Source organism: Somniosus microcephalus, chromosome 18 (genome assembly GCF_052327205.1).
Source record: "Somniosus microcephalus isolate GS21.2 chromosome 18, FLI_Smic_1.0, whole genome shotgun sequence".
Classification (NCBI taxonomy): Eukaryota; Metazoa; Chordata; class Chondrichthyes; order Squaliformes; family Somniosidae; genus Somniosus; species Somniosus microcephalus.
Genome location: NC_141004.1, coordinates 2,549,392 through 2,574,001, shown reverse-complemented (window position 1 = coordinate 2,574,001; position 24,610 = coordinate 2,549,392). Strand labels below are relative to the sequence as shown.

Below are 24,610 nucleotides of genomic sequence, written 5' to 3'. Positions count from 1 at the left end.
GCGCTTTACTCTGTATCTAACCCGTGCTGTACCTGCCCTGGGAGTGTTTGAAGGGACAGTGTAGAGGGAGCTTTACTCTGTATCTAACCCGTGCTGTACCTGCCCTGGGAGCGTTTGATGGGACAGTGTAGAGGGAGCTTTACTCTGTGTCTAACCCGTGCTGTACCTGCCCTGGGAGTGTTTGATGGGACAGTGTAGAGGGAGCTTTACTCTGTATCTAACCCGTGCTGTACCTGCCCTGGGAGTGTTCGATGGGACAGTGTAGAGGGAGCTTTACTCTGTATCTAACCCATGCTGTACCTGCCCTGGGAGTGTTTGATGGGACAGTGTAGAGGGAGCTTTACTCTGTATCTAACCCGTGCTATACTTGCCCTGGGAGTGTTTGATGGGACAGTGTAGAGGGAGCTTTACTTTGTATCTAACACGTGCTGTACCTGCCCTGGGAGTTTGTGATACCCACATTCAGTACATGAAAAGGATGCTATCATCTTGATTAGCACATAATTCATAAAAAATGGCTGAGAGACAAACCATTTAAGAAAATGATTGGAACGGAGCAAGAAATAAAGCCTTGTATCTGTGGAGCGCTCTCAGTGCAAGAGGAACAGCAGAGCACACTGGCCAGATATAGAACGAGTTTGGACTCTTTCCGCTGATTTTTGGTATCTAGCTATCTTTACAAAGCTTGCTGTGTTCCATCTGTACAATTCTATCTCCTGGTCTATGTGGAGTTGTGTTTTTAATTCCATCAGACCGATGGATTAAAATGTTTCCTTGTGGCTCCTGTAATATAGAGATAATCGTTTCACAGGTTTTTAAAATCTGGACTAGCTCCAATTCTCTCCGTGTAACAGATGAAGGCCTAGAAATTGGGTTGTTTGCGCCAGCGGTTAGCGCCTTAAGAGACCGAGAATTGGGGCGTTGCCTAATGTTGGGGCGGGCGCAATGAAGATAGCGACAACTCCCATATTGACTATACATTTAACGCCTGCGCTAAGTGTTTGCGCGCGCCCGCGAGCGCAAGCACATAATGACATCATTTCATCGTGCAATGCCTTTTAGGGGCGCCTGAGCGGATATTGGGTGGCGCCCAGAGCCTTAACGCCTAGCGCTATTAGTGACAGTTCGAGGGAGCGTTAGCAGGCCCTTCTCGGAGTCGGGGGGCGCTATTTAAAGGGGACAGCTCTAGTATAGAAGCTTCAGCCACTTGGCCTGTTCATTGCGATCGTTGGTGGAGAGATTTGGGGAGCTACTGTGGAGCAGACTTTTTGGATTTTAGCATTAGTGTAATTGGGACCCTCAAACCTGTCCGGAGCAGTTGGAGCACTAGACCTAACAGCCTTCTGACCAACTGGCATCGGAATGGGAGATGCTTTGGAGGGCGACGAGCTCCTGGCCGAACACTATGAAGGGGCAGAAAGACGGCGGGAGGGCCAGGATTGGCCAGAAGGAGGAGGGGCAATGGAGGTTGCCCAATCCGAGGGTATGCTGCAAGGGTCTTTAGGGGTCATACCTTGACATGTTGGAGGAGCAGTGTGTGCAAAGGCTCCGAATCGGGATGGACGTTGTTACTGAGCTGTGCCACCTGCTTACTGAGGATCTGCAGCCGCGTCAACGGTGCATGACCTCTCTGTCGGTGGCCGCTAAACTGACTGTTGGCCTCAATTTTTATGGCAACGGATCCTTTCAGTGAGCCATTGGGGACATCGCGATTATCTCTCAGGCTGCAGTCCACTGCTGCATCCGGCAAGTTACAGCTGCCCTTTATAGGAGAAGGCGTCAATTCATCACCTTCCCTCTTGTAAAGTCTGTGGGTTGCGCAGTTAATAAATACACAGACTTCAGAAGTAACAAACAAACAGGTCTTTACTATTCGAAGGTCCGGGCGAATCTGCCCCAGAAATCCTGCTACAACACTTATATACTGGTGTGGTCACTATCGGTATTACAGTATACAGAAGCCAAACAAATAGTGCCACACCTAAAGTAGTTCCCTTAAAGGTGAGCGGTTACATTCAATAGTTCCCTTAAAGGTAGACAGGTACATACACTACAATCCTCCCTTTTTAGCTTATTACTTACAGAGTCCCCGTTAAACATACATATCTTCAACTTCCTATAAAACAAATTACAGCTATAATCTCGGTGGAGTCAATGTCATATAAAACAATTTACAAATATAATCTCGGTGGAAACAGTTCACAGGTTCTGTCTCTGCGGAAACAGTTCATAGATTCAGTCTCTGATCTTGACTCATTCCGAACAACATTTCTTTGGGGTAGCCGGTTCACCTGGCTAGCGTGACTCCTCCATAGCCTTTTTCTTGACGTAGCAGCTTGAACTTTCGTCCTGTTGAACCAGCAGTGCGGACTTTGACAACCAACTGGCTGTCTTGACATTTACCAGTTTTTCAACTAATTTAACTCCTTTCGTAATGTCCCGTCTGGAATGGTAGAAGTGCTAATATTTTAGACAGTTATTATCTTCTGCTTCTTCTTTTTCTTTTCTGCCTTTTTGAAACTCTCGGAGCTCCTTTCTCGGCTGCCAGCTGTAGCGCCACCAACTCTCTATGTTCCTTAGACCTTAAGTGCTTCATCCGGATTTCAGCACTTTGAGAGTTTTCATCACAAGCTGGGCAGACCACATCCTCACAATATTCAGTGTCACTCAACAGGTCATGGTAATATTCAGGTTCGTCCTGAGTTAGGCCAGCGAGAGAGACTTCTTCTTCCTCCTCACCCGTCTGGACGTTAGCTGACGGTGGTTCCTTCCCTAAACATCTTTCTTGAAAAGCCTTCTTCATGCATTCATATTCATCCCGCTCTTCCTGGGTTATCTGCCATTCCTTCACGACGGACCTCATTTGTGAGTTCAATACCTTCCTTTCCACCGGTAATTGCGTTATCAGGCTATTTAACCCTTCTACTGAAGTAATGGTTTCCACCTTCTTCTGTTCGCCTTGACGTGATTCAACGTACTTTTGGCATCCTTGTAAAATTTGTGTTGCCACCTCAGCTATCTCCGTGACTTTTGAGAGCTCCGAACTCGTTCCCCCTGAAGATTGAAGCTCGTGTTCAGATTGTTCCCCTTGTAGAGTCTTGTCCTTCAGCATATGAAGGAGTTGGCCGACCGTTAACTCTTCCCTGGGAACACGGTGGATCAGAGTCTTCTCCATTTCATCCACCTCTTTCTCCAATACTTCCACCTTACGTTCCTCTTGAACTTTGGCTTTCAGCGCTCGGAAAAGTTGCGCCCTGATGCTCTCTAGTTCATGTTCAGGGACCATTCTTACAGTGTCCTGTTCTTCCACTGCAAGGATTCCCAGTTGAATCTGTTCTTCAAGTTGTTGAACCTCAGACATTGCCGCCTCATATTTGTCTTGGGTGTCCTTCAATGTTTTTATAAGTTCTTGGACATCCTGTCTTTCATGCTCTGCCATGATTTTCACCTCTAATTGCTCATCTATGGATGGAGCTTCTATCGATGAGTCTGTCTTGGCCTTGAGCTCATCAAGAATTTCCTGCAGCCTTTGGACTTCTTGCTCATGTTCAACCTTTAGTTGTTCATATGCTTCTACTGAAACTAGCTTTTCGGAGGCTGCCGAGTTAACCCCCTTCTGAATTGTAGCCTGGGCCTGTTCATACTGTTCTTTCAACTTCTCACACTCTGCTTGTAAGGAGTCGTAAAGAAGAACTGGAATAAAGTCCTGGCTCCCTGAAGATTCCTCTTCCTTTGGTTCATTCTGTAAATATTCTAGTTCCTGAACAGCATCAGGGGAATGTGATTGGTATTTGACCATGATGGCTCTATGGTCGCTCTCTGCTTGAGCTAGCTGTCTCTGTAGTCTTTCCAGGTTCCCCCATTCGGTGTCCCAGAACTTTTCCATATTTTTCATCTCCTGTACGAGACGATCACTCAACTGTTCTAATTGTTGTCGTACTTTGACATAAGTTTGCGTCCGAGCTCGGTGTTCTTCCGTCATGGATGAATCCTTTGCTTGAACAGGCTCAGAATTCTCTGTCAACCTGGAGTTCTGCTCTGCAGCTTTATTCTTCTTGGTACCATAAGTCCTTCTGCCTGTCTTCGTTTTCGACTTGGTCTTATCATCATCCATTTCAGAATCTGAGCTAATAGCTTGCACCGAGTCCTCCCTCATTATGGCTTTTAGGTAATGCCATTCCATGTCTATTTTCTTAATCCACTCCCATCCTAGAAGTGGTGGTCCTCCCTCAGGTAATACGTACAAGCTCATTCTTGGGTGTTCTTTACCCCTATCTCTCACCTTGACTCTTATTTTCCCCACGGGGTATACGTTATGCCCCGTGTATGTCTGTAATACGAACTTGGTATTTCTTAAAGGTATGTGAGAGAATAGCCGGTGGTAGTCCCTTCGGTTGATGACTGATAGAGCTGATCCAGTGTCCAGCTCCATTCTTATTTGGACTCCAGCTATTTTTAGTATGACCCAGATGGCCTGTAGATCCGTTTCTTTACCCACATTGTGGATTCTCAGACTACCCAGCTCCTGGTTGTTTGGGTCTGAGTCTGAATTCTGTTCGTCTGAACTCTTCTCAGCCACCTTGTGTACCTTGTTGTACTTTTCTGGTGGTGGCTTCCTTTGATTATTGATCTTTTTCCCGGACCGGCATACCTTCGCGATGTGACCCAGTTTGCCACATTTCCTACACTCTTGGTTCTTAAACCAGCATTGATTCTGGTCATGCGTTGTCTTCCCACAACGGTAGCATTTTGTTGTGCTTGAAGTAATTTGGTCCACCCCGAGTGCCGCCGCCTTTAGTTGCATTTCCGCCGTTCCTTTCGCTGTGGCTTCGTGCGATGCAGCTATAAGGACAGCCCTGTCCAGTGTGAGGTCATTCTCCTCCAGTAGTCGCTTCTGCGTCCCTTCTTTGGACAATCCGCATACGAACTTGTCCCACAGCGCTTCTGTCAGATTCCCTCCGAACTGGCAGTATTTCGCTAGCCTACGCAGTTCGACCAAGTATTCCGCATTGCTTTCGTCTTTCTTCTGCGTTCTTGCGTAGAATTTGAATCGTTCAGCCAGCATCAGCGGTGTGGGGCTCAAGTGGTCCTTCAGCACAGCCACAATCTCTTCGAAGGTCTGATCCGCTGGTTTATTTGGTGCTATTAGATGCTTCAAGAGCCCGTATGTTTTTGCCCCCATCGAGTTTAGCAATGTTATCGCCTTGTCGTCTTCCTCTATTTTGTTGGCTTCGCAATAGATCTCTATGCGTTCCACGTACGTGGCCCAGTCTTCTATTTCAGAATTAAAGTCGTTAATATTCCCTCGCTTAGGCATCTTTCTTCCCTTGGGAGCAGCACCAGTATTTCTTATTTATTTATTTGTTTCTAAGATGGCGGTTTTCCCGCGAAATCGGCGGTTTCCCGCTCTTTCCTTCTCTCCCCGCCCACTTCAATGGCGGTATGTCAATCAAGATGGCGGTTTTCCCGCGAAAATGGCGGTTTCCCGCTCTTCCTTTCTCGCCCCGCCCACTTCAATGGCGGTTTCCCGCTTCTGGCGTCTTCTCCGCCTAATGGCGGCTTCCCGCGTTTCTTCCCGGTGGAAGGGGTACGCTTCCCCCTCAGCGGACAGGTTCAGCCGCTGGCTGGCTACCGCACAGCTCCCCTTACTCGACTATGTCTTTTCCTCCCGCCCGCACGGCTCTACCGGCGCTGGGTACACCCCGTTAGCGGAGGACAGTTCAGCCGCTGGACTGGCTCTCGCGCAGTCTCTCTCTCCGTACCCGGCTCTGTCTCTCTCACCCGCACGTTCGATGCTACCGGCCCTGGGTACCCCGTTGGTGGAGAACAGCTCACCTCTGGACTGGCTCTCGCGCAGTCTCTCAGCCCGTTTTCGGCTGTGTCTCTCACCCACTCCCGCACGTTCGGTTTTGCCGGCTCTGAGTACCCCGTTGGTGGAGAACAGCTCAGCCGCTGGACCGGCTCCTCGCAGTCTCTCTCTCCGCACCCGGCTCTCACCCGCACGGTTCCCGTTCGCCTCCCCAGCCCTCTCGCAGACCGGTATTTCCCTCCCCGGCTGCGGCTGGGTTTCTCTTCCCGCGCCTACTCGCAGGCTCAGCGCTTCGTGGCTGCGGTCGCTGCCCCGATTGTCCCGCCGATCGCGGTCCGGCTGTCACCCGACGCCGTTGGACCCGACTTTTGGCCGGCACAGCTCCCCCTCGACCGAGGTCGAGTGCTCTGCCCTTATCCTCCGGATGCTTCTACACCTTCCCCTACTCACAGTCTCTTCGGCCGCCTTGTTTCTTGCTGGTCGGCTCACTCCGCACCGTGGCAGAAGGGTAGTCAGTGCCTGTTGCTGATACAGCTTTTGTTGTTAGTCTTCCTGCTTTCTGTTGTTGCAGCCTCGTGTTTTCTTTTGGTAGCACGACGAGGGCGGTTGTCTCTCTTCGACGCTCTTCGTTGCTTATGGTAATCTTGCCGCAGGGTACGATCGGACTCGTCGCCACTGTAAAGTCTGTGGGTTGTGCAGTTAATAAATACACAGACTTCAGAAGTAACAAACAAACAGGTCTTTACTATTCGAAGGTCCGGGCGAATCTGCCCCAGAAATCCTGCTACAACACTTATATACTGGTGTGGTCACTATCGGTATTACAGTATACAGAAGCCAAACAAATAGTGCCACACCTAAAGTAGTTCCCTTAAAGGTGAACGGTTACATTCAATAGTTCCCTTAAAGGTAGACGGGTACATACACTACACCTCTGACCCTGGAGAAGCAGGCGGAGGAGGAGGAGGAGGAGGAGCATGCGGACGAGGAGGAGGAGCAGGAGGAGGAAGATGGAAGGGCTCCTGAAAGTGGAAGGGACATCCGTCACTGGCTCATGAGGAGTCGTCTCGAGGCCCCTCTGGCGGAATGATGAGTGTCTTAACTGCTGCGCACTTTGGATATTAGAAAGCATCTGAAGGCCAGCATCACTGTAATTATTCACGTACACCTTAGCACATTTAAACTTCTCTTTATTGTCACAAAAGTCTTTACTTACAGCAAAACGACGTCATGTCAACAGAAACCATAACAAACAAAATAACAATAAACTCTTCGGCAAAGCCGCCAAACTGAACAAACTTTTCCCAACAATTCCAACAGGTGAGGGTCTCCTTGAGTTTGGCCAAACAAACATCTCAGGACCTCCCTCTACTGCTGGCCCCTTGATGGAGAACGACTTCTCTTTCGTGCTCGGCCCCTTCCCTCCCTGCTGCTCCTACGTAATTGAACCCCAGTGGCGGGGTGAAGGCTGGGGGACGCCTGCTGACTGTCTGGAAGCGCAGAAGCCCCTGATGGACGGCCTGGACGACCTCTGGGCTTGGAGGGTGCAGAGGCTGGCTGCTTGATCTGGCCATGGCTGGAAGCAGTGTGAACTGCAGGTGGTGGCAGCTGGACTGCAGACGTTCCAGCGGTGGCATGAGCAATGGTCACCTGCCGAGAGAGGACACCTGCACCATGGTCGGACGACACACTGGCTCTCGGAGGGGACCGGCTCGGCTCCACCACCACAAGCGACTGCTCCACTGATTCCTGGCCTCGTGTGGTACTGGAAGGGCCCGGGGTGATCCTAGCTGAGGCAGATAGGGTGGCTGCAGTGAGAGTTCGCGTTGCCTCAATCTGGGTGTGGACGAGGCCGGCAAGTGACTGCGTGGCAGCAGTGAGGACCTGTGAGCCAGGTGCCAGTGCTTCGGAGAAGCCCTGGACAGTTCTTTCCATTGCTTCGGACAAGGCCGGTGCTGACTGCTCCACTGCCTCGGACAAGCCCTGGACAGACCTTTCCAGGGATTGTCCGAAGCCCTCAACAGTCCTTTCCATAGCGGCCTCGAAGCCCTGGACAGTCCTCTCCATTGTTGGTGCAAAGCCCTCGACAGACCTCTCCATTGTTGCCCCGAAGCCCTGGAGAGTCCTGTCCATTGTTGCCCCGAAGCCCTGGAGAGTCCTGTCCATTGTTGCCCCGAAGCCCTGGAGAGTCCTCTCCATTGTTGCCCCGAAGTCCAACACACTCTTTGCCAGTGAATCTATTGACTGAGGTATCCTCCCCACTGCAGCCATCAGCTCAGTGTGCCTGAGCCGGGTCTGGGTGTTCATTTCAGCCAGGCGACGCACCTCCTCTGCACTCTGTGCAGCAGTCATCACTACCTGCCTTGCCCTCCGGGGAGATGGTGGCCGAACTTGCCTGCCCCCCTTGCGTTGCTGCATGCCGCTTGGTCCGGCAACTGCCTGATCATCAGAGCACCCCCCCTCCCCTCCAGGGAACTACTATCCCCAGTCTGTACATGTGTATGCTACTCTGAGATTGGAGCGGATGGGCCGGCTTCCTCCTGATTCTCAACTCCGGAGGCACTGGCACTGGCAGCTTCAGGGCGTCGATCCCCAGTTGGTGATGCATCATCTGAAAGCAGGGAGGTGGAAGAGTGGCTTTAGCAAAAGGACAGGTTGGCGGAAAGGCATGGCAGATTGCGGCAAGGCTCTGACATGGCTGCACACTGAGGAAGCATGCTGGCGGGGGGACCAAGTGGAAGGAAACAGCTGAAAAAGGAGAGAGCCTTACCCTCGCTGTCGGAAATGGGGTTGGCAGCTGCAGAGGTTACAGGACCAGACAGACGTCCTCCAAGAATCTGGTGCACTCTCTCCTCGAGATCTGTCAGAGTGACCACTTGTGGAGGTCCGCCACCGGTTCGACGCTGCTCCCTCCGCATCGTCGCCAGCTTGGACTGCAGGGGAAAGAAGGGGAAGTTCTGTAACATGATGCCTTGAGAGATCATCTCATGCCCCCCATGGTGCAACAGCCCTTACATGATGCCTTGAGAGATGATCTCATGCCCCCCATGGTGCAACAGCCCTTACATGATGCCTTGAGAGATCATCTCATGCCCCCCATGGTGCAACAGCCCTTACATGATGCCTTGAGAGATCATCTCATGCCCCCCATGGTGCAAGGGCCCTTACATGTGGCCTTGAGAGATCATCTCATGCCCCCCATGGTGCAAGGGCCCTTACATGATGCCTTGAGAGAAATGTCCATGTGTGTGCCCAGAAAGGGCCATGGGTGCTTGCTGACAGATGGCCATTGGGGCATCATGGCAACAGGGTCCTCGAAGTTAGGTGCAGATGGAGGGAATCAGAAGTTTGCATAACCAACACTCACCCTAACGACCCGAGTGAGGTCGTTGAATTTCTTCCTGCACTGAACAGGGGTCCTGGTCGCCATGCTGTTGGAGTTGACCCTCTGAGAAACCTCCCTCCAAGATCGCCGGTAAGCCTTTTGATTCGGCCTCTTGCCATTGTCAGGATACAGAACATCTCGACGGCGCTCAACTGCAGACACCAAGTGGTCCAGGGCCTCAGTGCTGAAGCGCTCTGCTCTCTGTCTCACCTTCTCCATCCTCACCAAGCTTGTTGCGCCAGAGAAGGGCGAGCGCCGATTCTGAGGCCTGCAGGGCGTTGAGTGTAGCAGCTCAGGCTGACTGACCCACCCCTTTAAGAGCCGGCCGGCGCCTGGAAGTCTCGTGGTTTCCGGTAATTGAGATCACCTGCACTGCGCCCGTCCGCGACGATATTGGGTAGCGCCTGAACTTTTGCGTCTTAGGAGCCCCGTGCAACGTCTGAGTTAGCGCCTCAATCCCCTTTGGGGGCGATGCAACCCAATATCTCGCCAGGCAGCGATAAGTTTCGTCTGGCTATAAACTTTGCGCAGCGCCAGTTCTAACGCCTCCAGCGGGGCTATACCCAATTTCTAGGCCGAAATCTTCCTTTTTAGTCTTTACAAGAATCATCAATAAAGTCAGAAACCTATTTTCTAAGTTTTGAGTGAGGACTGGAGCACCAGTAATTTATCTATGAATTATTTTTTAAAAATGAAGCGATTAAATTGAAATGGACATACTATTGAAAAATGCTACAGATAGCGTTAAATTTTAACGATACTGGAATCAGGACTGATTGTACTATCCGAGACCCAGAACCATTAAACTGTGGAATTCCTTACCTCCCTTAATCCTTTCATCCTACAATCTATTAAAATCAAAACTTGCTCTCTTGGAATCACTAGCTCACCTTCTCTCCTGCTCCGTTTTAACCCTGTTTGGTGACATCCTTCAAATTGATCAAGTTTAAAAAGATTAATTATCTGACACAGCCCATCCTGTCAAACGACTGGGGGAAAATTACAAACTTTCTCCGCAGTATTTTACCTGAAGCACAGGGAGGTGTAGAAGGAGCAAAACACCAAAGGTGGATAGGAAAAAATAAAAGAAAGACTTGCATTTCTAAAGCACCTTCCACGAACACCAGACATCCCAAAGCGCTTTATAGCCAATGAAGTACTTTTTTAAGTGTAGTCACTGCTGTAATGCAAGAAACACGGCAACAAATTTGCGCACAGCAAGCTCCCACAAACAGCAATGTGATAATGACCAGATAATCTGTTTCAGTGATGCTGATTGAGGGATAAATATTGGCCCCAGGACACCGGGGAGAACTCCCCTGCTCTTCTTCCAAATACTGTCATGGGATCTTTTACATCCACCTGAGAGAGCAGACGGGGCCTCGGTTTAACGTCTCATCTGAAACACAGAACCTCCAACAGTGCAGCACTCCCTCAGTACTGACCCTTCGACAGTGCAGCCATCCCTCAGTACTGCCCCTCCGACAGTGCAGCACTCCCTCAGTACTGACCCTCTGAGAGTGCAGCATTCCCTCAGTACTGCACCTCCACCAGTGCAGCACTTCCTCAGTACTGCCCCTCTGACACGGCAGCACACTCTCAGTACTGCCCCTCCGACAGTGCAATGCTCCCTCAGTACTGCCCCTCTGACAGTGCAGCGCTCCCTCAGTACTGCCGCTCCGACAGTGCAGCGCTCCCTCAGTACTGCCCCTCCGACAGTGCTGCGCTCCCTCAGTACTGCCCCTCCGACAGTGCAGCGCTCCCTCAGTACTGACCCTCCGACAGTGCAGGGCACCCTCAGTACTGCCCCTCCGACAGTGTAGCGCTCCCTCAGTACTGCCCCTTTGACAGTGCAGCACTTCCTCAGTACTGCCCCTCCGACAGTGCAGGGCACCCTCAGTACTGCCCCTCCGACAGTGCAGCGCTCCCTCAGTACTGCCCCTCCGACAGTGCAGGGCACCCTCAGTACTGCCCCTCCGACAGTGCAGCGCTCCCTCAGTACTGCCCCTCCGACAGTGCAGCGCTCCCTCAGTACTGCCCCTCCGACAGTGCAGCGCTCCCTCAGTACTGCCCCTCCGACAGTGCAGCGCTCCCTCAGTACTGCCCCTCCGACAGTGCAGCGCTCCCTCAGTACTGCCCCTCCGACAGTGCAGGGCACCCTCAGTACTGCCCCTCCGACAGTGCAGCGCTCCCTCAGTACTGCCGCTCCGACAGTGCAGCGCTCCCTCAGTACTGCCCCTCCGACAGTGCAGGGCACCCTCAGTACTGCCCCTCCGACAGTGTAGCGCTCCCTCAGTACTGCCCCTTTGACAGTGCAGCACTTCCTCAGTACTGCCCCTCCGACAGTGCAGGGCACCCTCAGTACTGCCCCTCCGACAGTGCAGCGCTCCCTCAGTACTGCCCCTCCGACAGTGCAGGGCACCCTCAGTACTGCCCCTCCGACAGTGCAGCACTCCCTCAGTACTGCCCCTCCGACAGTGCAGCGCTCCCTCAGTACTGCCCCTCCGACAGTGCAGCGCTCCCTCAGTACTGCCCCTCCGACAGTGCAGCGCTCCCTCAGTACTGCCCCTCCGACAGTGCAGCGCTCCCTCAGTACTGCCCCTCCGACAGTGCAGGGCACCCTCAGTACTGCCCCTCCGACAGTGCAGCGCTCCCTCAGTACTGCCCCTCCGACAGTACCGCGCTCCCTCAATACTGCACTGGAGTGCAGCCTAGATTTTTATGCTCAAATCTCTGGAACGGGAAAGGAAAGAAATCCCAGATATTGCGGGAAGCTGGAGACTGGCCGGGGCTTGGGCTACACAATGGTTTAGTTCAGAGAACTCCTGTTGACTTTGGGCTTTGTGTTCCATTCTAAAAAGTCGCAGTCTGGAAAAAAAAATATCTGTTCCAAATTACATCCAGCAGCTTGACAGCCAGGCCCGAGGCAGCAACCACTGCATCTGACTTTTAAGTGCAACAGATGTTTCCATGTGTGTTCCAGCTGTGGATGTTTGTTTTGCAAGTTTGCAGCAGTCACCGTGTGTAGTAAAATCCGTGAGGTTGGATTTTAACCCTCACCCACCGGGCAGTGATCCCGTGGAGACGATTGTTCGTCCATTCTAGAACTTGCCCGACCTTCATTTCCATGGAATTAAAATCAGAGAGTTTGTGCAAAGAGCGTGTGATCTGCTCCCCAGATTACTGCCCAGGTGAAAACAGAATTCTGCCCTGCCATCTTTAAGGCCTTCAGAAAGCAGTCTTGCTGTTGGGATCCCATTGCCTCACAGTTTTGTTCTTTCTATCCTGAAGGTGCTGACTGGTGCCAGGAACCAGTTCCACAGGCGGCTGCCAAATTGGCGATGCTCCAGTACAGTGAATCTTGACGACAGGCAGTGATAGAATTGAGCTCATCAGTGAGGGCTCAAGTGGTCGAATAGCCTGATAATCACACATAAACAATGGCCACTTGGGCAAGGTCGCTTTTTTGTCGTAATATGTACAAGCGCCATGTGCTGTGCCATTTATACAAAGAAGGCACCAGGACCCCCTTTTAAACAGGAATCTCCTGTTCAATACTGCTTATAAAGGAGGGACACTTCCCTCGGGGACCACCTTTAATGATGGAATCTCCCCTTCAGGAGGCCTTTTAAAAGAGACAATCTCACCAACATTCATGTTAAAAGTCAAATGGTTACGAGAAATGTCTTCTTATTGTAAGCATTCTTGGTGTTAGCTAATCACTAGTTTGAGATTCAACTCATCTTTGCCGCTTGTTTGAACCTTAATGTCCTTCACTGCACAATTCTCCATTTCATTCGATGTGATCATGGCTGATCATCCAAATTCAGAACCCCGTACCTGCCTTCTCCCCATATCCCTTGATACCTTTAGCTCTAAGAAATATATCTAACTCCTTCTTGAATATATTTAAAGACTTGGCCTCAACCGCCTTCTGTGGTAGAGAATTACACAGGTTCACCACTCTCTGGGTGAAGAAATTCCTCCTCATCTCTGTCCTAAATGGCTTACCCCTTATCCTTAGACTATGACCCCTGGTTCTGGACTCTCCGACCATCGGGAACATTCTACCTGCATCTAGTTTGTCCAGACCTGTCAGAATTTTATACGTTTCGATGAGATCCCCTCTCATTCTTCTAAACTCCAGCGAGTATAAGCCCAATCGACCCAATCTCTCCTCATACGTCAATCTCTATATTTTAATATTGATGTACAGGGAGTCTTTTGGAATTCCCAGACCACTGGAACCTGCACTGTCAGTTTTCCTGCTTCCCTTTCTGCCGATGCATTTAGTGAGTCACACTCACGAGGTAATTTTAACCTAACTCGGCGGGCAGGAATCCCACGGGATCGGGTGAAATGCCAGTTTTACACCAGGACCAATATTACTGTCCATTGACTTCACTGGAGAGTAAAATCAGGTGGCTGTGAAACCAGCGTAGCACCCACTCTCGTCAGTTTCCCCAGGGGCGCGATAGGCTAAAACAGACCCGTGTCTCGTACATGTCATTCACTGCTTTCATTTCTCTCACCGTGCCTCCTCTTGTCTCCTGCTAACGTCTCTTTTTTTTAATTCGTTTATGGGATGTGGGCGTCGCTGGTAAGGCCAGCATTTATTGCCTATCCTTAGTTGCCCTCGAGAAGGTGGTGGTGAGCCGCCTGCTTGAACCGCTGCAGTCCGTGTGGTGAAGGTGCTCCCACAGTGCTGTTAGGGAGGGAGTTCCAGAATTTTGACCCAGCGACGATGAAGGAACGGCGATATATTTCCAAGTCAGGATGGTGTGTGACTTGGAGGGGAACTTGGAGGTGGTGGTGTTCCCATGCACCTGCTGCCCTTGTCCTTCTAGGTGGAAGAGGTCATGGGTTTGGGAGGTGCTGCCGAAGAAGCCTTGGCGATACCCATGAAACTGAACATCCGCAATTTCACAATAGGTGGGGAGAACTGGAGCAGAATGACTAACGTCCATTTCACACACGCACTAATCATCCACCTCACAGCAAGTGTGAGACTGCACAAACCACACAAAATGATCCCATCAGAGCAGGCAGGCCAACAGGAACAGATTGTTTAAAGGTTAGAATCACAGTAGGGAGTTGTCTTATGTATCTGAATAATAATATTTGAATTATAAAGATCTGGTGTGGAGTCCCATGCTACTAAACATTAACCTTATTCCAACTAAAGGTTTCTGAATACATGTATTTCAATTTTAAAGAGGGAGACTATCAATAATCCCATTTCAGCACCGTTTCCACTCACCATGTCCTCGTTACGCTCATTCATTCCTTTCCAACATCTGTGGAACTCAATGCTATGTTTTGAGGCTTTCAGTCAGATACTAGTTCCATGATCATTGCCAAAGTTTGTTCATTAATCGAGCCCAGACTCCCTGTGAACTGGGGTGCACCTCCACACGGCTAATATCTGGGTCAATGTAGTGATCTCGGGTCAAACAGACTCTCCTGTCACTGCATTTAGCTGACTGGATATGTCAGAGCCACAGGAGGTAGAATTTATGATGTATTCAAGTCGTAGTTTAGGCTGTAAACTACAGAACAGGTTTAGTAACATAACAGTAGCAAAGATACACACAGAAATCTCCCTTTGAAGTAAAGCAAAACAAAAATGTATCTTTCAAAAATCAAATAAAGCTATAATATTACACATAGAATCATAGAATGGTTACAGCATGGAAGAAGACCATTCGGCCCGTCGAGCCTGTGCCGGCTCTCTGCAAGAGCACCTCAGCTAGTCCCACTCTCCCGCCCTTTCCCCGTAGCCCGGCAAATTTGTTTTCCTTCAGGTACTTATCCAACTTTAGTTTATATTTCCTCTCCTCATTCTTTCTACCAAGATGTATCAATTTGCACTTTTCTGCATTAAATTGCATCTGCCACATATCCGCTCATTCCACCAGCCTGTCTATGTCCTCTTGAAGTCTACCACTATCCTCCTCACTGTTCACTATACTTCCAAGTTTTGAGTCATCTGCAAATTTTGAAATTGTGCCCTGTACACCCACATCCAAGTCATTAATATATATCAAGAAAAGCAGTGGTCCTAGAACCGATCCCTGGGGAACACCACTGTATACCTTCCTCCAGTCCGAAAAACAACTGTTCACCACTACTCTCTGTTTCCTGTCACTTAGCCAATTCCGTATCCATGCTGCCACTGACCCTTTTATTCCATGGGCTTCAACTTTGCTGGCAAGCCTATTATGTGGCACTTTGTCAAACGCCTTTTGGAAATCCATGTACACCACGTCAACCGCATTGCCTTCATCAACCCTCTCTGTTACCTCATCAAAAAACTTGATCAAGTTGGTTAAACATGATTTGCCTTTAACAAATCCGCGCTGGCTTTCCTTAATTAATCCGCACTTGTCCAAGTGACTGTTAATTTTGTCCTGGATTATCGTTTCTAAAAGCTTCCCCACTACCGAGGTTACACTGACTGGCCTGTAGTTGCTGGGTTTATCTTTACATCTTTTTTGAACAAGGGTGTAACATTTGCAATTCTCCAGTCCTCTGACACCACCCCTGTATCTGTGGAGGATTGGAAGATTATGGCCAGTACCTCCGCAATTTCTTCCTTCACTTCCCGCAGCGTTCTAGGATTTATCCCATCCGGTCCTGGTGACTTATCTACGTTAAGTACAACCAGCCTTTCTAGTACCTCCTCTTTATCAATTTTTATCCCACCCAGTATCTCCTGTACCTCCTTCTTCACTATGTCTATGGCAGCATCTTCTTCCTTGGTGAAGACAGATGCAAAGTACTCATTTAGTACCTCAGCCATAACCTTCTGCCTCCATGTGTAGGTCTCCATTTTGGTCCCTAATCGGCCCCACCCCTCCTCTTACTACCCGTTTACTATTTATATGCCTATAGAAGACTTTTGAATTACCTTTTATGTTGGCTGCCATTCTATTCTCATACCCTCCCTTTGCCCCTCTTATTTTCTTTTTCACTTCTCCTCTGAACTTTCTATATTTAGCCTGATTCTCAGATATATTCTCGACCTGACATCTGTCATACACGCTCTTTTTCTGCTTCATCTTACTCTCTATCTCTTTCGTCATCCAGGGAGCTCTGACTTTAGTTGCCCTGCCTTTCCCCCTAGTGGGAATGTACCTCGACTGTATCCGAACTATTTCCTCTTTAAAGGCAGCGCATTGTTCCACTAGTTTTGCCTGCCAATCTTTGATTCCAATTTACCCGGGCCAGATCCATTCTCATCACACTGAAATTTGCCTTCCTCCAATTAAGCATTTTTACTCTAGACTGCTCCCTGTCATTTTCCAAAGCTAATCTAAGCCTTATGATACTATGATCACTGTTCCCTAAATGTTTACCGAATGACACTTGCTCCACTTGACCTACCTACATATCTTTAACAACATCAGGTGCGAGACTTCGTTTCAGAATATCAGCAGATTCCGTCTAGAGGAAACAAAAAAACCCTGCGGATGCTGCAAATCTGAAAATATAAACAGAGAAAGCTGGAAATACTCAGCGGGTCCGGCCATGAATGGGATTCTGAAGGGGGAGGGGGATCAGCCAGTTGTCGTGGTACATGTAGGTACCAACGATGTAGGTAAAAAGAGGGAGGAGGTCCTACAAGCTGAATTTAGGGAGTTAGGAGCTAAATTGAAAAGTAGGACCTCAAAGGTAGTAATCTCTGGATTGCTACCAGTGCCACGAGCTAATAAGTTTAGAGAGAGTAAGATAGATAAGCTAAATACGTGGCTTGAGCAGTGGTGCAAGGGAGAGGGATTTAAATTCCTGAGGCATTGGAACCAGTTCTTGGGGAGGAGTGACCTGTACCAAGGGGACGGTCTACACCTGAACTGTGAGGGAGCCGATGTCCTCGGGGTAATATTTTCTAGGGCGGTTCGGGAGGATTTAAACTAATTTGGCAGGGGGATGGGAACCTAGGTAGTGGAAAAGAGGGAAGTCATATGAAGTCAGAAATAGATGGTAGAAAGGTGAGAAGCAATAAGCAAAGGAGAGAAACACAAAGGGCCAAACTAATTCATAATGAGAGTGTGAAAAAAGCAAGCCTGAAGGCTTTGTATCTTAATGCTAGAAGCATTAGGAACAAGGTGGATGAATTAGTTGTGGAAATAGAGGTAAACAAGTATGATTTGATTGGGATTACAGAAACGTGGCTGCAGGGTGGGCAAGGCTGGGAACTTAACATCCAGGGATATACAATATTTAGGAAGGATCGGCAAAAAGGTAGGGGAGGTGGGGTAGCATTGCTGGTAAAGGAGGGGATTAATGCAATGGAAAGGAAGGATATTAACTCGGATGAAACGGAATCTGTATGGGTAGAAATGAGAAATAGCAAGGGGAGGAAAACGTTAGTGGGTGTGATATATAGGCCTCCAAATAGTAATATGGAGGTGAGGGAAGGCATAAAAAGGGAAATTAGAGAAGCGTGCGATAAGAGCACAGCTGTCATCATGGGTGACTTTAATTTACATATTGATTGGACTACCCAAATTAGTAAAAATTCTGAGGAGGAGGAATTCCTGGAATGTTTTCGGGACGGTTATCTGGACCAATATGTCGAGGAGCCGACTCGAGATCAGGCCATTTTAGACTGGGTATTGTGCAATGAGAAGGGACTTATCAGCAATCTTCTTGTACGAGGCCCCTTGGGTCAGAGCGATCATAATATGATCGAGCTCTCAGTCGAGATGGAGAGTGAGGAAATTGAATCAGAGACTAAGGTCCAGAACTTAAATAAAGGGAATTACGAGGGTATGAGACGGGAATTGGGTAAGATTGATTGGGTGGTGTTTCTGGGGGGATTGACAGTGGATAGACAATGGCAAGCATTCAAAGATAGAATGGAAGAATTCCAGAACATGTTTATACCGGTTTGGCATAAAAATAAACCTAAAAAGGTGACTCAACCGTGGATAACGAGGGAAATTAGGGACAGCATAAAATCAAAAAAAAGGGCATATCAACTGGCAAAAAAAAGCACCAGACCGGAAGATTGGGGGCAGTACAGGATACAGCAAAAGAGGACAAAGGGATTAATCAGGAAGGGGAAAATAGAATACGAAAGTAAACTTGCAGCAAACATAAAGACAGACTGCAAAAGCTTTTATCGGTATATCAGGAGGAAAAGACTGGTAAAATCCCAAGTCGGTCCCTTGCAGTCCGATTCGGGAGAATATATAATGGAGAATAAGGAAATGGCAGACCAATTAAACTCATACTTTGGTTCTGTATTCACAAAGGAGGACACAAATAACCTCCCAGGAATATCGGCAAACATAGGGACTAATGAGAGGGAGGAGCTGACAGAAATTAGTATCTCTAGGGATATGGTGTTGGGTAAGTTGAGGGGACTGAAGGCCGACAAATCCCCAGGGCCTGATAAACTACATCCTAGGGTACTTAAGGAGGTGGCCCTGGAGATAGCAGATGCTCTAAGGATCATCTTCCGGAACTCCATTGACTCGGGAACAGTACCCGTGGATTGGAGGGTAGCTAATGTTACCCCAATATTTAAAAAGGGGGGTAGAGAGAAAGCAGGGAATTATAGACCAGTAAGCCTTACATCGGTTGTGGGCAAAATGCTAGAGTCCATTATTAAGGATAAAATAGCGGAGCACTTGACAAATGGGGAAAGGATCGGACAGAGTCAACATGGATTTACAAAGGGTAAATCGTGTTTGACTAATCTGCTGGAATTTTTTGAGGAGGTAACTGGTAGAATAGATGGGGGAGAGCCAGTGGATGTGGTGTACCTTGACTTCCAGAAAGCCTTCGATAAGGTTCCACACAAAAGATTATCATGCAAAATTAAGGCTCATGGGATTGGGGGCAAAGTATTAACGTGGATAGAGAACTGGCTGGCGGATAGAAAACAGAGAGTTGGAATAAACGGCTCGTTTTCGGAGTGGCAGGCAGTGACCAGCGGGGTGCCGCAAGGATCTGTCCTGGGACCCCAGCTGTTCACAATATATATAAATGATCTGGATCAGGGAATTGGATGCAATATTTCCAAATTCGCTGACGACACTAAACTAGGAGGAGGGGTGGGCTCTGATGAGGATGTCAGGAGGCTACAGTGTGATTTGGACAGGTTGGGGGAATGGGCGGATACGTGGCAGATGCACTATAATGTGGATAAATGCGAGGTTATCCACTTTGGGGGTAAAAACAGGAGGGTAGATTATTATCTAAATGGCAATAGATTGGGAGATGGGGAAGTGCAGAGGGACCTGGGTGTTCTTGTGCACCAGTCACTGAAGGAGAGCATGCAGGTGCAACAGGCGATCAAGAAGGCAAATGGTATGTTGGCCTTCATATCAAGGGGGTTCGAGTATAGGAATAGGGATACCTTACTACAGCTGTACAAGGTGCTGGTGAGACCGCATCTGGAGTATTGTGTACAGTTTTGGTCGCCCCATCTGCGGAAGGATGTTCTTGCCATGGAAAGAGTGCAACGGCGATTCACCAGGCTGATACCTGGAATGGCGGGAATGACCTACGAAGAGAGATTAAATAGTTTGGGCTTGTACTCACTGGAGTTTAGAAGATTGAGAGGGGATCTCATCGAAACATATAAAATTATGGCAGGCCTGGACAGGCTGAATTCAGAGAGAATGTTTCCAATGGCCGGGGAGCACAGAACCAGGGGCCACAGTCTAAAAATAGCGGGCAAATCATTTAAAACAGAGATGAGGAAGAATTTCTTCACTCAAAGAGTGGTGAGCCTGTGGAATTCCCTGCCACAGAGGGCTGTGAAGGCTAATTCAATAAATATTTTCAAGAGAGAATTGGATATATTTCTGAAGGCTAAGGGGATTAAGGGTTACGGAGAAAAGGCGGGGACGGGGTACTGAACTGGTAAGATCAGCTATGATCTCAGACGAAGATCAGCCATGATCTCATTGAATGGCGGAGCAGGCTCGAAGGGCCGAATGGCCTACTCCTGTTCCTATCTCTATGTATCTATGTATCTATGGATCGACCCGGCAACACAGGCTAGTCGACAGTTCAGGCCTCAACACCGTTCATCTGGAATGGGAGATTTTACAGATAAACAGCTTTTAAAAAAGGAACAGAAGCAGGGGAAGGGAGAGGGAGAAAGACAACCTTACCAGGAATGAAATGGAAGCAGCTGTGAGAGCTCAGCTGGGGAACAGGTCCAAGCATCTTCAGCTGCCTCATCAATGAGCTTCCCTCCATCATAAGGTCAGAAGTGGGGATGTTCGTTGATGATTGCACACTGTTCAGTTCTAGTCGCAACTCCTCAGATAATGAAGCAGTCCATGCCCACATGCAGCAAGACCTGGACAACGTTCAGGCTTTGGCTGATGAGTGGCAGGTAACATTTGCGCCACACAAGTGCCAGGTAATGACTATCTCCAACAAGCGAGAGTCTAACCACCACCCCTTGACATTCAACAGCATTACCATTGCCGAATCCCCCACCATCAACATCCTGGGGCTCACTATTGACCAGAAACTTAATTGGACCAGCCACATAAATACTGTGGCATCAAGAGCAGGTCAGAGGCTGGGTATTCTGCAGCGAGTGTCTCACCTCCTGACTCCCCAAAGCCTTTCCATCTGCAAAAGTAAGGAGTGTGATGGAATACTCTCCACTTGCCTGGATGAGTACAGCTCCAACAACACTCAAGAGTCTCGACACCATCCAGGACAAAACAGCCCGCTTGATTGGCACCCCATCCACCACCTTAAACATTCACTCCCTCCACCACCGGCGCACCATGGCTGCAGTGTGTAACATCTATAAGATGCACTGCCGCAACTCGCCAAGGCTTCTTCGGCAGCACCTCCCAAACCCGCGACCTCTTCCACCTAGAAGGACAAGGGCAGCAGGTGCATGGGAACACCACCACCTCCAAGTTCCCCTCCAAGTCACACACCAACTTGACTTGGAAGTATATTGCCGATCCTTCATCGTCGCTGGGTCAAAATCCTGGCACTCCCTCCCTAACAGCACTGTGGGAGTACCTTCACCACACGGACTGCAGTGGTTCAAGAAGGCGGCTCACCACCACCTTCTCAAGGGCAACTCGGGATGGGCAATAAATGCTGGCATTGCCAGCGACGCCCACATCCCATGAACGAATAAAAAAAGGAGATAAACAGAGAGGTTCTGGAAATTAGGGTATTTTAAACCTTTTGGTTTTTAAACCTCCAGGGGGGAGATGAGAATTGTTTTTACGCAGCGAGTTGTTGTGATCTGAATGCGCTGCCTGAAAGGGCGGTGGAAGCAGAGTCAATGGTAACTTTCAAAAGGGAATTGGATAAATACTCGAAGAAAAATTTGCAGAGCTATGGGAAAAGAGCAGTGGAGTGGGTCTAATTGGAGAGCTCTTTCAAAGAGCCAGCACAGGCACGATGGGCCGAATGGCCTCCTTCTGTGCTGTAAGATTATATGGTTCTGAGGTAGTATTGAGAAAAGGCCACTCAGCTAATTCAATTCATGTTCTTCAGGTTAGTAACCAGGATATAAGCAAGATTGGAATGAAGTCTTCCCTTTTCACAGGCCATGGAAAGTCTACCCTATCGTCGACTCCATTCCACCCATTTACCTCCTGACTGAAGGTTCTGTATAAACACTTCCTAATCTCCATAGGGAATCTAATAAAACTCCAGAATTTTGATCCGCTCTTTCATCTCCACTGCTGCCCTTACATCGACGCGCAGACCCCCATCTAACTCCAGACATTAAAAATCCAACATCGCCATTCGCTAACTTTTCCCATTATGATTTCCGATGTCTTTATTTATAATGGAACCTGCATTAAACCTCTCATTCGCGAATCACAGTGTGATACCTTTACAGGGGCAGCTTCTGTGTAAATGTGGACACAGGAATTTCGCTGGTCCAGATGATGTGATTGGCGCAAGGAGCGAGTTGCCGTCTGTCCCGAGTTTCCAGCGGACTTGCGTCTGGCGTCTGGGATTCCCGTTGGGAACAGGCTGGAAGCTCGTACATGAATCCAAACTGGGGTCAGTTGAGTCCCACCCTCCTGAATTCCACTGGTTCGTGCTCCCGCCCCCTATCCATGGTCACACAGGTTGGGAGGCGATAATGAACGGGATCCTCCGCTGCAGTCAGGGAAGGTTGGATGGAGTTCGGGAGACTTTTTCATGGCAGCCACTTGTGGTTTGTGAGCCTTAAAGGCGGCCGTGAGTTCTGCACACGTTACCTGCGGCTAATATTAATTCCCAACACTATTACCCCTCCCCTTTAAAGAGCTGCCAGGGCCCTTCACATTCCTGAATTCCTGCTTCCAGGTCAGAGAATTGGCAACTGGGGAGCGTGATTTGCACTGGCACCTCACCGATTAGGGCAGAGGATCGGAACTCAGCATCCCAGGCTGATTCCTCTGGGCTGTCCCTCACACTCCATGCCAGTTCGATTCATGTTCAAAAATCACCCCTACAAAGCCTCTCCATGCTTAGAAACTTACAGCATAAAAGGAGGTCATTCGGCCCATCGTGCCTGTGCTCAAGGGATTTCTCCAAATTCATTCCAGTGATTGCCTGTTTTCTAAATCTTTGGTGAAATAACAAACTGCGTCTCTGGAACTGTCCTGATGGTGTTTTGCTAAATAGGAAAATAAAATCTGATCTGTAAAATGCTGAACCAGCTCACAAAGAGGCCTGTCTTAAATCTTGGCCCCTTTCAGGATTGGGCAGGAGTGACTGGAGCCCAAGGCCAGGCTGATAGGTTGGCTTCGCTGGTTTCCCACACAGGTTTCTGCACGTGGCTTCTCTGTGACACTCAGCCTTCCAATCAGGTGATTTCTGTCCTGTAATTCCTCGATCTTGACTTGCAGGTGAACGTGTTGGTTATGGGAACACTGAAGACCTTTGGAATTTTCTTCGTGGCTTTCCAGGAAGTGTTTGGGGGGTCCTCGGAGCGGATCAGCTGGGTCGGCTCCATCATGTCCAGCCTCCGCCTCTCTGCAGGTAACTAGGTGTGGTTGGAGGATGGGCGAGAGTTGTGAATCTCAAACCGATGCATTCTGCGGACAAGGGAAGGAGTTTTTGACAGCGATGCCCCTTTTATAGTCTTCTTTTCCCTCCAGCTGCTGACTAACACTGGGATACAGGTCCATAACCCACGCTCAAGTGGCAACTCTTAAAGTTGGATGGTGTTTGACAGCTGGCTATTCAACTATGACAAACCTCACAGTAATCCAGTCCTCACCTGGGGTCAATTTTTAACCCCCGCTCCATTTATGAGGCTCCGGCAGTTGAAAATGGCTGTGAAGCCAAGGCTGCCCAAAGACCAGCTAGTGCCACGTTCAGGCGGGTGTGTAAATGGGCAGCGCGTAATCTTACCTGTAACAGGCGGGAGGCTGCTCGAAGGTGTAAGTCGGGGGCCTTTTGCTGGTTTTCGGGCTGAGGGTCTCAGGCTGAGGGTGATGTCCACTTGCACACTTTCCAGAGGCGTCATTGGATAACAACTGGGAATAAGATTCCTGGAAGAATTTCCTCAGCCCCGAGTCTCCTGCCTGACTGGATCATCCGCCTCTCACAGACCAGGGATTGAAAGTTGAACCTTTGGGTCTTACTCCCTCCCCAAGGTGTATTTACCCACTCCACCATGGGGGAACTTTCTCTTCCCATTCACACTATCCTTTAGTTACTTGGTTACCTGGTAACCCATGTTACAAAGTTCTGTTATTGGGCCAGAGTTTTATGGGCCCTTGTGTGTTTTGGCCAATGACAAGGCATTAACCCAAGCATGGAGCTCAAATGACTCCACGGACCATAGTAGCTCAGCCAGCTTGTGAACGAAACACCATCACAGCCCATAAACTGGCAGTGCAGTGGTTTAGACATCGAGCAGAGTTCCAATCCACAACACTGCTGGGATAAGGGTCTCTTCTGTTGCTGCCTGTAAGGGTGACATGTGAAATGAGTTTGGGCCATCTCAATCCCGTTTCTATGTCTACAGCACAACATTGGGACAGTCACTCAGACAGGCCTAAGGGCGGCTGCGTGGGCGATGGGCAAATGCCAGACTGCTACAGTAGATGGTGCCCCTGAGCTGAGAGCTGTATCTGTACATCGACCTGGAATTACTGGATGTTGATGAATGATGTTGACACCAACACTGGCATCTCTCGCTAGGATGAGAACAGGAGTAAGGTTTATTTGTTGCTGGAACAGACATTTTCTACAAATATCCTCAGTTCTTCTAAACAAAAACTGCCTTCAGTGGTGACGGAATCTTTTGTTCCAGTTGACTGAAGGTTAAAAATCGCTCCAGCGGTTCTACCGGAAGGTCATCCAAGGGTCACTCTGGCCAGCAAAAACAACAACAACTTGTATTTATGTAGCGCCTTTAACGTAGTAAAACGTCGCAAGGCGCTTCACTGGAGTGATTATCAAAC

At 49.1% G+C, this 24,610-nt stretch overlaps 1 protein-coding gene across 1 annotated transcript in view; it reads left to right on the top strand.

Moving 5' to 3' along the window:
• slc16a4 (solute carrier family 16 member 4) overlaps positions 1-24,610 on the top strand; it is a 187,031-nt gene that overhangs the window by 59,471 nt on the left and 102,950 nt on the right. Inside the window, exon 4 of the mRNA XM_086010961.1 lies at positions 23,045-23,177. Coding sequence (XP_085867087.1) covers positions 23,045-23,177 — 133 coding nt within the window. The remainder of the gene's footprint in view (positions 1-23,044; positions 23,178-24,610) is intronic.